The 13,600-nt window shown below is 36.9% G+C and overlaps 1 protein-coding gene across 2 annotated transcripts; it reads right to left on the bottom strand.

Moving 5' to 3' along the window:
• Positions 1-1,794: 1,794 nt before the first annotated feature.
• LOC140785028 (probable protein S-acyltransferase 14) lies at positions 1,795-10,324 on the bottom strand. 2 transcript variants are annotated; one of them, XM_073132718.1, is made up of 8 exons: positions 9,946-10,323; positions 9,383-9,620; positions 9,169-9,260; positions 3,504-3,627; positions 3,337-3,422; positions 3,192-3,257; positions 2,172-2,310; positions 1,795-2,005 (listed from the first exon to the last, which is right to left on the bottom strand). In XM_073132718.1, exons 1-7 carry the CDS (start codon positions 10,159-10,161, stop codon positions 2,185-2,187), a joined length of 948 nt encoding a protein of 315 aa, XP_072988819.1. In that variant the 5' UTR covers positions 10,162-10,323; the 3' UTR covers positions 1,795-2,005; positions 2,172-2,184. The 2 variants fall into 2 exon arrangements, with proteins under 2 accessions (XP_072988819.1, XP_072988820.1); XM_073132719.1 differs by having other exon boundaries at positions 1,795-2,310; positions 9,946-10,324.
• Positions 10,325-13,600: the final 3,276 nt, after the last annotated feature.

Raw genomic sequence — 13,600 nt, 5'->3', positions numbered from 1 at the left:
CTCGATCGACGACCTCGCTGGTGCTATTGGGAGAAACAAAGTAAGATGAACATGATGGATTAGTGGAGGATGGAGTAGATGAAGAGTTTGTTGTTCAGGAGCCCTTGGAGGATAGTAAGGAAGTCCATGTCGAGATTTCTCTACAACCTACGCAATCCATCCGCAACCACAACATAAGTTGGACCAAATCCATCCTACTCCTTCGTCTCCTCATAGCTAAGGGAGGGAAGAAAGAGGATGTGACAGGTGGGTCACTGTCAACAACCACCCACATTGTGGTCGAGAATGTACCAACCGGCCAAGGGAGTAACCAAAAAGAGAGGTGGTTGAGAAGAACCTAATTGGCATCGGGTTCATCTGCTGGGTCACTGGTGGGGGTGCCACTGACTCCATGCATGGTGGTCATAGAGATCGCTCACCTCGCTATCATAGTGTCATGATAACTCTTATCGACAATGGCTACACCTTCTATAAGAGGGGAATATGTCTGATTGAGAAAAGGGATAGGACATCAACAACAACGGTTGGAAACAAGTCCGAAGACCTACAATTACAGGCTACCTAGTGTAGTATCACCCAAGTAATAAGATTACAAGTGGAAGGTACCATCGACATTGGAACACTAAATGGAAAAAGGGAAAGAGATCAGGTTGTGCACGTGCCTAGCTCATGAGCTCAGTTTTTTTTTTTCTTTTGGATGTTACACCCGCACAGCCAAGGTGATTGGGTGTAGTGGGCTGAACCACGCGCACTTTCCTATCAACATCAGGGCCAATGAAACCTCCACACGTCCAGCACATCCAAATCAGCTCGACTACCAACTAACAAGGATATAGGTCTCATACTCCAGGGCTCCACCTTAAGCCTCCCCCATTGCTACCTCCCTACTTTCACCCTATTCAGCTATACAAAATGGTTAGCCTCGGCAATCACAACCGAGCTATTGCAGGCACTGAGCCATCCACCTTTGCCTCATCGACATTCATCCAAGGTTTATGAGTTAGGATAGTTGAAGATATATGGCTGGGTGGAATCCTTGCTTGATGGGTTGGGAAATATCTTAACACACACCAAGGCATAACCTATACTAAAATGTTAGGTCTCCAATATTTCTCAGGAGGTCAATAAATCTAACCTGGACAAGAGCTATCATTATCGTTTCCTCTCTCGCCAAGAAATTAGGCATCCACCATATCTTACCTCAGTCGAAGCGAAAGAGGAAGAAAAACCCTCAGATTGTCCACAATGACCAGAGACCCAGGGAGGGACCATCAGCCCAGTTTTAACTAAGAGCATTCTTTTATTCCGCTATGCTTTCCTCTAGCAACTCCGAATCAATCTCCAAGTAATCAGTAGTAGTTAGTTTCTTAAGCTAGTTGAACCATTGGGAGAATACCAACCCTTGGGGAAGGAGTAAGCTTAGTCTTGGCAACCGAGTCCTAAGACCTTCGCGTATCCGCTGCTCAGCACTTGGCCTCCACCACAGGGACATCAGAGATAGAAAAAGGGCCCCCGAGCCTCGAAAATTGAGGCCTTATCCCCCGCTATGACTAGGAAATAGGAGGACCTTAGAAACGCTACGCAATAGTCAGGGCTTTGGCATTCAACCATCCTTCAACATTGCCTTCATAGGTCAGGAAGAAATCAATTGATTAGGCCAAGAGATCCCAAGACCAAGATATTTTATTAGGTATTGCAATACACGAATCTTTATCAGTAATAAATCTCTAACAGTTGCATTTTTCTCAAGCCTATTTTTTTTGTTTTTTTTGTTTTTTTCTTATCCAACAGAAATAGGCATGAATCTGAATTTACCACGCAGTATTGCTAAAATACAGTAGATGAAAATGTCAAAAGACCTATTCAGTCTACATGAAAGAAATGCATGACTGATTTATACAACTCACACTTTCTTACATAACATTAGAACTATTCTTCCGTAATTCCCATATCAGCAACCAGACATCGATGATATAAAGTAATGGATGAATCTCCTCAAGTTATCCTGCGCAATTCCATGCATAAATAGTGCCATTTATCAAAGAACTGTGATGTGTCGATTGCGTGTATATTGCTTTCAGACAGCCGTCAAGCTTTCATTGATCAAATATAAAGGATACTTGTCACAAAAGAGTCATAGGACATTTTGTGCCTCGAAGAAGAAAATTGACCTGATTGTTTCTGCTATAACTCCTGCACGCTCAAATCGGGCCTAATTGGATAGTCAAGGCCCTGCAGAGCAGGCATTCTTCTTAAATCTTCCTCAGAGTACATAGGAATAAACCAGTACCTTTTATCGGTTCCAAAAACCTGATTGCAAAACAATATAAGCAATTGAAATAAGCACCAAGGATAATGTCATATTGACACAAGAGTAAACAGACAAGTATTAATGGTTGCAGAAATGAGTAACTCGACAATGTTGTCGCAGAGTTGCAGACAACACAGATTTGGACCAAACCATCAGCCACGCATGAAAGCCATTTGGTCTTCAATTGGGTGGGGTATTATTAGTCACTAAAACCTATTATAAAGAATCCTACTGATTTGCTTGGCGGGTCAATCCTACCAACGATTGGATTTCAATCCATTGGAAGAGAGACATTTTAAAATGTACAGACAATCAATAGATTGTATTTAATTATTCATATTTTCTAGAGGTCTATTTGTGCATGATACTAAAAACACAAATGTTTCAGAAGTACGATTAAATGTTTTTACATGATTCCATTGAGGCATCCAACTTCATGGAAATCTGTGAGATATGTTGTAAAATGTTGTGATCCAGTTCAACACTTTGGATCTTACTTTTATAGGTCATATTGTTTAAGTCTGAAACTAGCATTATGGATGTGACTGTGTACATCTGTGTACATGAATACTCAGATTTGTGCATGCGATGTGTACATGAATACTCACTGTTCAAGGCCACTGAACCTAAATATCTCAACCTTTAGAAGCACTACACCCAAATCGAAACTTTGAACTATGCTAGTAATAAACACCGAAAGCTACAATTATGTGAGATTTCCCCCAAGAACCCTAATTTAAACCTCTCCTAATACCAATAGGTAGCCTCTCTAAGACCCAGGATACATGAACTACAGCTGACTGAGGATGTCATTTCCAATGAACTATTGATTATTTGTCTGGAAAGCTATCAAAATATAGGAAGTAGGAGAAAGCCTAACCTGTGCAAAATTTTTCTTCCGACCGAGGTCATACTTCCATTTTGGAGTGGTTTTCTTCTCATATGCCTATAAACAACAGTAAATAAATTAGCATTCTATATATATATATTAACAAAACATCAAAAGCATGTTGACAAATACTTGCCTCAATTGTTGTCGTATTACCAGAAACCAAGGAAATGTGCATGATCAGAAATCCCAGAACGCTTAAAGAAAAAGCCAGGTTCAACACTAGGACAAAAAAACCACAAGATTTCATTGGGATCTTATCAGAAGGGATTTTGCAAGCAGGAGTAGGAGGAACATACTAACCAAATGTTAGAAAAGTGGTCGCCAGTGTTCCAGGAGTTCCTGGGATCTCCAAATCACTAAAGAAGGCAATAAAATGGGGCAAGAGTGACACTGTAACAAGAGTAGTCTCAAGAAATGTGTAGAACTGCATTCGCAAGAACCAAAAATTATTTTACAGGATATTTCACTGAAAAGGAAGTGAGTAGCAGGAAAAAAGTTCTATACAGTATTTCAAGTGCTAGAGTAGACATTTTATAAATGTTTTGACTAGGCATACGTGCATGAGTTGAGTTTAATTTTCAGATTTATAAGGCTACAATATTTGTCCAATAGTTTCCTGTAAAGAGCTAATGTACAATCCTTCATGGTGAACAAAATTTGATGTTGATACAGACACTTCCAAAACACAATTAAATACGTGGAGAATTTTAAATTTGTTTTATGCCTAGTTTCAAGGTTTTTCATTAGGATCCCTTTTTATTGTATAAATAAATATAGGGCCGACACATTTTAAACTTGAATAGATCACCACAATTCAATACAAAGTTAAATGAATAAAGAATGCAAATGCATAAATGTTTTATTTTACTCAAATACACCTATTCCTGTCTTTCTTCAACTTTCTAAATCCATATGTATTTGTCATTACCTTATCCTGGAAAGTGGAAACTGACTGGATATTGATAGGATGGTGGAAAAACCATATTCATCCATTTTTCACTTATAGCTTGTCTTTCTTCAACCTCTAAAAAAAAAGTGTTCCTTTATCTTACCCTAGGGGAGAAAACTGATTGGATATGGATAGGATAGTGGCAAAACCATATCCATCCATTTTTTAATTTCAGATATGAATATGGATACGGCTTGTAATGGATAGTAAAATTGGTTACCATATTTGATTAACATAAAGATGGTTGCAGAATTTAGGATATTAAAATAAGGTATAAACAATAGCAAAATATTATTGGACCTCACCCAATATGAGGGTAGTATTTAGCCTTAAGGCTTTGTCTTCACCTCCGAGCACTAATAATCCTCATATTACAGGAAATTCCTCAAGACAACAAGATGACATGGAAATGGAATAGGGTGATAAGGTAGGTTGACAAAACCTACAAAAGGATTATGGGAAATCTGTAGAGGAGATAAAGTGTAGAAATACACAAGGACTGTGAGAGAGCACTAAGAGATTTATGTGGAGAAGAAAAGTGTTTAATAACCTCCAAAGATGATTCTTCAACCTTCTAAATCCATAGGTATGTGTTACTTTATCTTACCTAGGGGAGAAAACCAATTGGATATGGATTGGATAGTGGCAAAACCATATCTATCCATCTTTCAATTTCAGATACGAATATGGATACGGCTTGTAACAGATAATAAAATTGGTTATCATACTTGATTAACACAGATGGCTGCAGAATTTAGGATCAAAAAAAGGTATAAACAGTAGCAAAATTTTGTTGGATCTCACCAGGTACGAAGGTAGGGTTTAGCCCTAAGCCTTCTTCACCTCCAAGCTTACAAGAATTATGGAAAATCTGTAGAGAGGAGATAAAGCATAGAAACACACCAGGACTGTGAGAGAGTAATAAGAGATTTATGTGGAGACAGAAAGTGTTTGATAACCTCCAAAGATTTTCAACCTTCTGAATCCATAGGTATGTGTTCCTTTATCTTACCTAGGGGAGAAAACTGATTGGATATGGATTGGATAGTGTCAAAACCATATATATCCATTTTTTTAATTTCAGATACAAATATGGATATGGCTTGTGACGGATAGTAAAATTGTTTACCATATTTGATTAACACAGATTATCAGAATTTAGGATCAAAATAAGGTATAAACAATAGCAAAACATTATGGGATCTCACCCAGTATGAAGGTTTTGTTTAGCTATAAGTCTTTGTCTTCAACTACAGGCACCAACAGTTCTCATTCTATTATAAGAAACTCCTCAAGATACCAAGAAAGACAGATATGGAACAGAGTGATAAAGTAGATTGACAAAAAACCCACAAGGATTATGTGAAGTCTGTAGAGAGGATATAAAGCATGGTAATATGGAAGACTGTGAGAAAGTAGTAAGAGATTTATGTGGAGAAGAAAAGTGTTTGATAACCTTCCAAAGATGATCCCCCTCCAGGGGCTGCATAAGGATTATAAAGAGGAGGAGAAGACCAAATTTGTCAGAGGTCCAAAGATCGAGAAATTAAAGAGTTATGCTTGGTCCAAAAGTTGAGAAGTTAATGAGTTATATTTGGTCCAAAGGTTAAGAAGAAATCTAAGAGTTTATATGAGGATTCTCAAAAGGTTGAGAAAGCCAACTAACCTAACATAATATATCCCGAATTAACTACCTAATCTAATAACCAATCCAATGGCCAAGAAAAATGGTGTGGACATCCCTTGTAGAATAAGCTAATATTATAATTGTTCAAATAAAGCAAATAAATAATTTAATTGGAAATTGATGTCACATCAACACCCTAGGGTGAAGAAAATCTCGAATTTGACAAGATGGCTTTAGTGTATTAATGATGCAAATCTTCATTCCAACTTCAATTACCTTCTTTATTTCAGCTTCGTCCACCCAACTAACATCAAATACAAGTTGCCCTTGTCATTTAATCAAAAATTGTGTGTGGCCTCGATGTGTTCCAATTTCTCGTACGTCAAGAATGTCTTTTAGCTTATCACAAGTATTTGTTTTTTCTCAAAATAATGTGCACCAGAACAGGCGGCGGCGACGGCGGTGGTGGTGGCGGCGGTGGATCTCTATGGTACTCAAATAGGTCAGCAATTTTGAAAACTAGTAAAGTTGGTATGTGTAAGGGTGACAAAAGTTGACCCGGAACCCACTATCTCGACAAGGTAACCTTGCTTTTAAACTGATTCAGGTTTAGTCTAATCGAGTTCGGGTCATAAATGGGTCAACCCGTCTAATCCGATTAGTCGTATTAATATTTATTACCTCAAACCGATTAACTTGTTTATGATCTGACTCGACAACTCGTTTATGACACGATAACCTACTTATGACCTGACTAACTTGTTTATGACCTAATTAACTCGTTTATGACACAAAAAAATCTGTTTATGACCCGAACAAACTTGTTTACAACATTAACAAACTCATTTATAACCCGAATAACTTATAAAAGTTTGGATAAATTGTGCCACCCAATAACCCGTTTATGATCTTGTAATCCGTTTAATAAACCAGGTCATGTTCGTGTTTAAAATTTTTGACCATTTAATAAATATGGTGTTCATGTTTGCATTATCATGACTCGACTCGAACTTGGATAACCCGGACCAATTGTCAACCCTAGATATATATGTGAAAGTTCTATGAAATAAATATTACTTCCATATTCTCCAACTCCAAAAAATGGTAGGGCCTAAACACTTGCTTCAATAGTATTTGTACCTTTAAAGTAGTCTGGTTAGATTATCAATGACTTCGCTGTCAGTGGGTACAATATGTTGAAGTAGATTATCAATGACTTCGCTGTCAGTGGGTACAATATGTTGAAGAAACATTTTCACCACTTAGGTCCTATCTACTAGCTTTCTTAGAAGTAATATTCCTGCCTTAGCACTATTGTATGAGTAATGTTATGTACGTGTCGACAATCAGAATAGTAATGAGCATGACCGAAAAGCTAACCAAAAACAATCAAGATAATTAGTTTATAGTAAGCTATATCTACTCTCCATCTCTCCTCATCTCCTCATCCTACCATTCTCACTTACTCCTATCCAATTAACAATGTATTAGACCTAAAAGGTCATTTGGGACAAGCACAAAAGTTATCACCATCATTATCAATGGTATCTCACAATGTCCTACAAGTTATTTCACAGCAGCCAATGCTTTGGAGAAAGCACTTATTGCTCTTCTCAGATAGTGATATATAAAAAGTGATGAAGTACTATAAACCACCACCTATGTTACCAGAAATCAGCTTAGATATTTCCATTTGGTTCCTGAGAAAAAGATCAATATCTACTCAGAAGCCCCCACAACTCCAATTCGCAATGTATTTGTTAAATCAGAAATGCTGAAGAATAAAATCAACCAGACAAGGCTTTGCACCAAGCAAGCACTATCATGTGTTTCTTAACAAATTACTTCAACATAAATTTTGGGATTTCCCTCCCTCTTAAGAAACCCTCTAAATGACTAAAGTAATTCTTTCATATTTGTGCATTATCTGGTGTCCATAGGACAAATTCAAACCATCTTAATCTATTCTCATGTAATTAATCCCCTATGGTTGCTACCCATAGCCTCTCACTAACATTAAATTTCTTGTTATGTCTTGTTTGGTAATTAGTGACACCACTCATCCAACTCAAGATCCTCATATTGCTGGCCTTCCACTACTATAAATAGGTTCTTTTCCTAATAACATAGAAAATAGTGTTGGTGTCGCCATGGAAGGGGCCCTTATACCAGTTGCAAGACCTCCTTCAATTTCTTCAATGACCCATGACCTTACACTTTTGCATTTCTATGACATGTTAAGGCATAAACAGATGTGCTTCACAACATACTAAGACTTGTCAAGAGTCACATGACACCATCGCCATGCAAGTCCAGTCCTTTCAACTTTACTTAAAATATTCAATATGAGTAGGATCATGCTAATACATAATCAATAGTTAACATACGGACTACTGAGAAACAACTTCATGAATCAAAACATATTCACAGGTTCTTTGGTATGGTAAGAAATGACAAACACATTAAAGCAAGTTAACCTCTAAACCCAAGAATTCCAAGGTTTGACAAGTTGGGAAGTTAAAAAGCACCTCCTTTTTTGAATTTCTTCCCTCTTTAAACGATGATTTACCCCTTAAACTTGTAGAGACTTCAAATTCTCAAAATGTTGATATTTGATAACTAGATATGCAAGTCCAAAATGGAATTTCGCCATTCCAACGTCCAAATATTCATTGTTGACATAAACTTTGACATAAAGCTAGCTCAACATATTCAAAACTGGAAGAAGCTAATCAACATTGAATCAGTGAACTTTCACAGGGCATGGCTGAAGCTCTCCAAGACTAACTGAAACTGCAGAATCTTAACCAATTTCAGTCATTAGAGAGTACGCATTTCACCAACCATAAGCCATCAATCATAGAGATATCTTGCAACCAACTTACTATACATTTTCCATGTTCTCCCTTACAAGGACATTCAAATATCACCAAGCTTGAACAATTTTACATAGCAATGGAAAACACTACAGATATAAATAATTCTTTTCTTTATGATAAGAAGCCATCAAACTAATGTGCATGATGCATAACCAACCCAAAGTTTGACCTCAAGAAAGCTCCACTAACTTGACAATGTTGGGGAATTTATCCCATGTATTATATATCAACTAATGAAATATTTTTAACTTAATAAATTCTCAGGGCACGTAATGGGTAAATGAAGACAGACAGCAGATGTCCACTAAAGTTTTTAACATTTAGATCAATGATGGAGCACTAAACTCAATATTACAAGACTATACTTTGAAATAAGAATGTACATTTGCTATCCTATCAACAACTATTGCGATTTGATCCATTATCTAAAAATTGCAGCATATTGTGAAGAATGGAAAGAAGGTGAAGACATTTTATTTAAGAAGACAACAAATGATTGGAGGACCATACCAGGAAGAGAAGAAAGAACTTATAATTCGAAGCCCCAACACAATTTACAACCCATACACAATGATGATCCATTTTCAACACACATCTCCCACCTGAAATTATGTGTAACGGTAAGAACAAGGGGCATACAAAAGAAACCAGAAATTGGTCAAAGAGACCACTCTCATTAAATGTAAGTACATAATATTGATAGAGGTCAATGATGAGAGCTCACAAACAGAACAGTGATGGCAGCGAGGTGGCTTCAACTGGTTGCACTTTCGGCAATATCTTATCCTCGGACTCCCTGTGTCATTGATAGCTCCAGATTGCTGTGTCAGGCTGTCAAATTCCGAGCCAGTCAATGGGGAATTTTCTCCCCTCTCTTCATCAACTGCAGGCTTCCAATTTGGGGAAACACTACCTGGGTCTGTCAATACCACAGAGAAGTAGCTCCATAGAAGCATTACCAACTGCAGTGCCAAAAATTACTATCAACATTACTCAATGCAAGTTATGCAACAACATAGAGTCAAAACGTTTTCCTCCTCATCAATTAAGCATGGAGTTGCAAACTGTTACCAAATTTTACCGATCAAGAAGAAGGTAATATCAAAAGTTACCAACGACACAAGTAAACAACAAACCCAAGATCGAATATTAGCATCGCCAACCAGCTAAAGATTAAATATTTCCACATGGGTCGATCCAAGAGAAAGAATATCAGAGATCAGGAACTCGGGATCTACCCAGCTTCCAAGTCGAAATACTCAAAACAAGAAACGGGTGCCAACGTACCAGGAGATGGAAGAGGAGCAAGACGGCGAAGGCGGCTAGGGAATCCAGGCCTCCGGCGGCGCCGAAGAGGGCGGGACCGTAGTTGGAGACGACGACGGCGTAGTAGGTCACCCCCACGACGCCGAGGACAAGGAGGATCATGACGGATCCCAGACCACGGAGAGCCGTGCAGAACTTGAACACGTTCCACGCCATCACTGCCCCCGATCTGTGCATCGCAGGCCAATTCAAAGGGTTATAGGGAGAGAAGAGAGAGAAGAGAGAAGAGTTGCGAAGGATTTTGAAGAGATTATAGGGGCTTGGAAGGAGAAGGGGAGCTTTCGATGGGAACGGGAGGAAAGGGTGAAAGATCGAGCTGCATACTTCGTACTCTGGGTACCCCAAATATTACCATGGAGTATTATTTAAGTATTATTAGTGGATAACTATTCATCTGCTTAAGATAGAGCAAGAATAATTATTCCAAGATTTATCGAGGTTATCCAACTCTAGTTAATCCCTATTGGGCACTATTCGACTATCCCCAATTTATTATGCACAGCGCCGTGATAGTTCGGAATACGAACTATGGAGAATAAAGTAAGATTGGAACGTAAAGTACAAATTGATGGGGTACGTTATAGGTACTTGTAACAGTAGAATTTTAAATGGTTTTATTTTTTGTAGACAATTAATTAAACTAATTTGTGACAAGAAAATGCTCGTCGTCATTAACGACGAGATTAATGAAGGAAGCAACTCGTCAAAGGCTTGTGGACGTATCCAGTAGGATTTGAACAGGAGGCGTCGACCAAAATGAATAGCACTCCAAACTTGATATTGGAAAGCGGTCAATTTTTCTCGGTACGTGTATTTCACGTATATGAAATATTGAATTTATTAGCGTTATAGAATAATAAATCTCTTTTAATACTAAATCTGAGGTATAATATATTTTAATAAATAAAATTTGGAAGAGAACTAGTTTAGACGAAAAAACGCAAACTGGGGATGAATTTGTGTTAGAAATTGAGTAAATGGTTTGAACAAATAGAACAATAGCTGATGTTTATGTTGCGATTTGAAGAAGACTAAACAGAATTAAAGTAGGGTAATTAGTTTATCACGTGATTTGAGCTATACGTATATAGAGGCCCATATTAAATTAAATGATCACCTTTATTGGAGTTTTTGATCGTACTAAATCTACACTGTTTTATTTTTATTTTTCTTAACCCGTCCAATGCAACCTTGAAGGTTTAATACGAGACTAGGTGATATAAAATCGTTGACGATTCAATTACTGATAAACGTTGATACAGTCAATATCTTATGCATAAATTTGTTGACAAATTGTCAGTATAAATCGCTGATCCACTCAGTGATATATATAGAAACTTGTTTTCAGTCAGATTTGAATTAAACTACTAAATGGAAAGACGGTTCACCTTAAATCGCAATCCCAATCATTATTTTAACTAAAGCACTATTTCCGTCAGCGTTTTAACTAAATCACTAATCTTGGTTATTTACTTATATAACTAAGTCAATATTTACTTTTATATGTGAGCGGAGCCCTTGGTCATTTTTTCACACTTATTGTTGTTGCCTTTCTTCCTTTTTCGGTGCTTGTATAACCTCCTCCTTTCTTGTTGAGAGGTTCCTCCTCCATACAAGATTAGCTCCATAGTAGGGTTGCTTATGTAGAACCCCATTGTTTTTGCAAGTATTTGAGGAAGATATTTACATTAGTTTTAGCCAAAATGTTCAACGAATCTTTTAATTGTGGAAATTATACTTACATTATTCATGTTTAAATTTGAATAGTCTAATTTGTATGGAAATCATGCTTAAATTATGACAATGTTCATTAATTAAGATTTCGATAACATAATTTAGGTTTTAGGCATATGGTTTCTTCTCATTTTTTGTTATTCTATTTTGAAATGTTATTTGTATCTAGTTTACTTTTCTTCCTCCTCCTCGTAGATTAAAGTTAATAAACTTTAGGGATAATTTCAATTTGACCTCTTAAATGATCACAGTCTAAGTTTTTTGTTACCCACATGCACTTACTAGACTAAAGAAAAATATCTATATTTATCCTTTGAACTAAGAAAATAAGTAATTATATAGACCTCTAAACCAAAACTTTTTTGGTTCAGGGGTGTATATGGTATAAAAAGATTCTAGGTGTGTAAGCAGAAAATATTGATAGTTTGAGGAGTCTAAATGGAATTATTCTTAAATTTTAATTGTAGCTTTTGAGATTATTCATAAGAACTAGCTTGATGTGAGTTTTAGAATATTGAAGATCAGTAATAGGAAGTATGTAATTTCTTAGATATCATATTTGCTCTTCTCCAATTTAAGTTGTTGTCCAGCATGATTATATGACTTTATCTAGAGATAATTGCAGTCGAGCATATTTTATCATGCATTTAATTAGGTTGATCTGGGATATGAGTACATTTGTGATATATATATAGAGATGATGAGAGATGATTATACTGTTATAATATTATGTTCAGTTGATCTGTAGTACGAGTATGCTTGTGATAGATTAGTATGAGTATGCATGTGTTGACTACATGGTTAAAGACTACATTGCATCATTTTTCTCTTGATTCATGTTCCACCTAAATTTCTGTTATGCATTGACTGATTATCGTACTAGATATATGCATATGATCTTTCATTTAGAAGTAAAGCATGAAATGTGATTGATATGATAGTTGATAGAAAGCGTGAGGATACCCGAGTGGGCGCGAGGGTTAGGACGCGCTTGGTGGATGATTGATCGCTCGACATAGTCGTGATCCTATTGGCCTTACGTCCGAGGTCATTAGTCTGTGTGCGTAGTAGACATTCGGACACATGCCGTTCGCTAGGGCATATGTGGCGAGTTATCCTCACGAGATTTCTATCAACTAGAAGGGTGCCCGGTTTGGATGAATGTTGATACCCTTAGCGGATGGCAGGGTATGATTATGTTTAAAATACTCCTTGTGGATGGTAGAGTATGCTCAGAGCCTTTGGGCATGATGTTGAGACTAGGACGGGGTGTTGACTATGCGCAGTGGTCTAGTATGATGATGACATATAGAGATGATATTGATGACTGAGATATTGAGAACTGCATATGATTTTATCCTCATATGAATACATAATTATCAAATAGTCAATTTACATCATATATGGTCGCATTTGATATTATAACATGGTCATAGACGGCATGCATCATGTGTCATATTTGAGAGAGTTATGACGATACTATGATATAGAGATTTGTTTACTTATTATCGAGGATAATATGCTTTTATTAGTTATGACATGTTATCTACATTTCAATTATATATTATTGATGTTACATTCATACTCTCATCCATAACATGATGCTTTTTCTAATTCATATTATCCAGTACATAATTTACTCTTTGTTTGGCTTCACTGATTCGGGGTAAGGTCTCTTCACTGAGCCTTTAGCTCATGACTCTCTTTGTTTTCTCCTTTCCAAAAACCCAGGTGAATGAGTGGAGCAGGATACTCCCTTAAAGATCTTGTCAGTGGGTGAAGAGTAGTGTGTGGTTAGTGTTATGTGCTAGATGTGTTATCTTATTTGATGTATTAGTGGACATTCTCCAAAGTGTGTCTTTATACTTATCTTATATTTTAG

The sequence above is a fragment of the Typha latifolia genome, chromosome 3 (assembly GCF_019914945.1).
Source record: "Typha latifolia isolate L0001 chromosome 3, TyphaL0001v2, whole genome shotgun sequence".
Lineage (NCBI taxonomy): Eukaryota > Viridiplantae > Streptophyta > Magnoliopsida > Poales > Typhaceae > Typha > Typha latifolia.
Note: the sequence above shows the minus strand (reverse complement) of the source record. Positions and strands in the feature narration are given on the sequence as shown.

Coding starts and splice junctions, on each gene's coding strand:
- LOC140785028 (XM_073132719.1), bottom strand. CDS start 10,161: ATGCACAGATCGGGGGCAGTGATGGCGTGGAACGTGTTCAAGTTCTGC. Junction 9,621..9,945: donor TGCTCCTCTTCCATCTCCTG/GTACGTTGGCAC, acceptor TTGGCACTGCAG/TTGGTAATGCTTCTATGGAG. Junction 2,311..3,191: donor GGAAGAAAAATTTTGCACAG/GTTAGGCTTTCT, acceptor TTTTGCAATCAG/GTTTTTGGAACCGATAAAAG.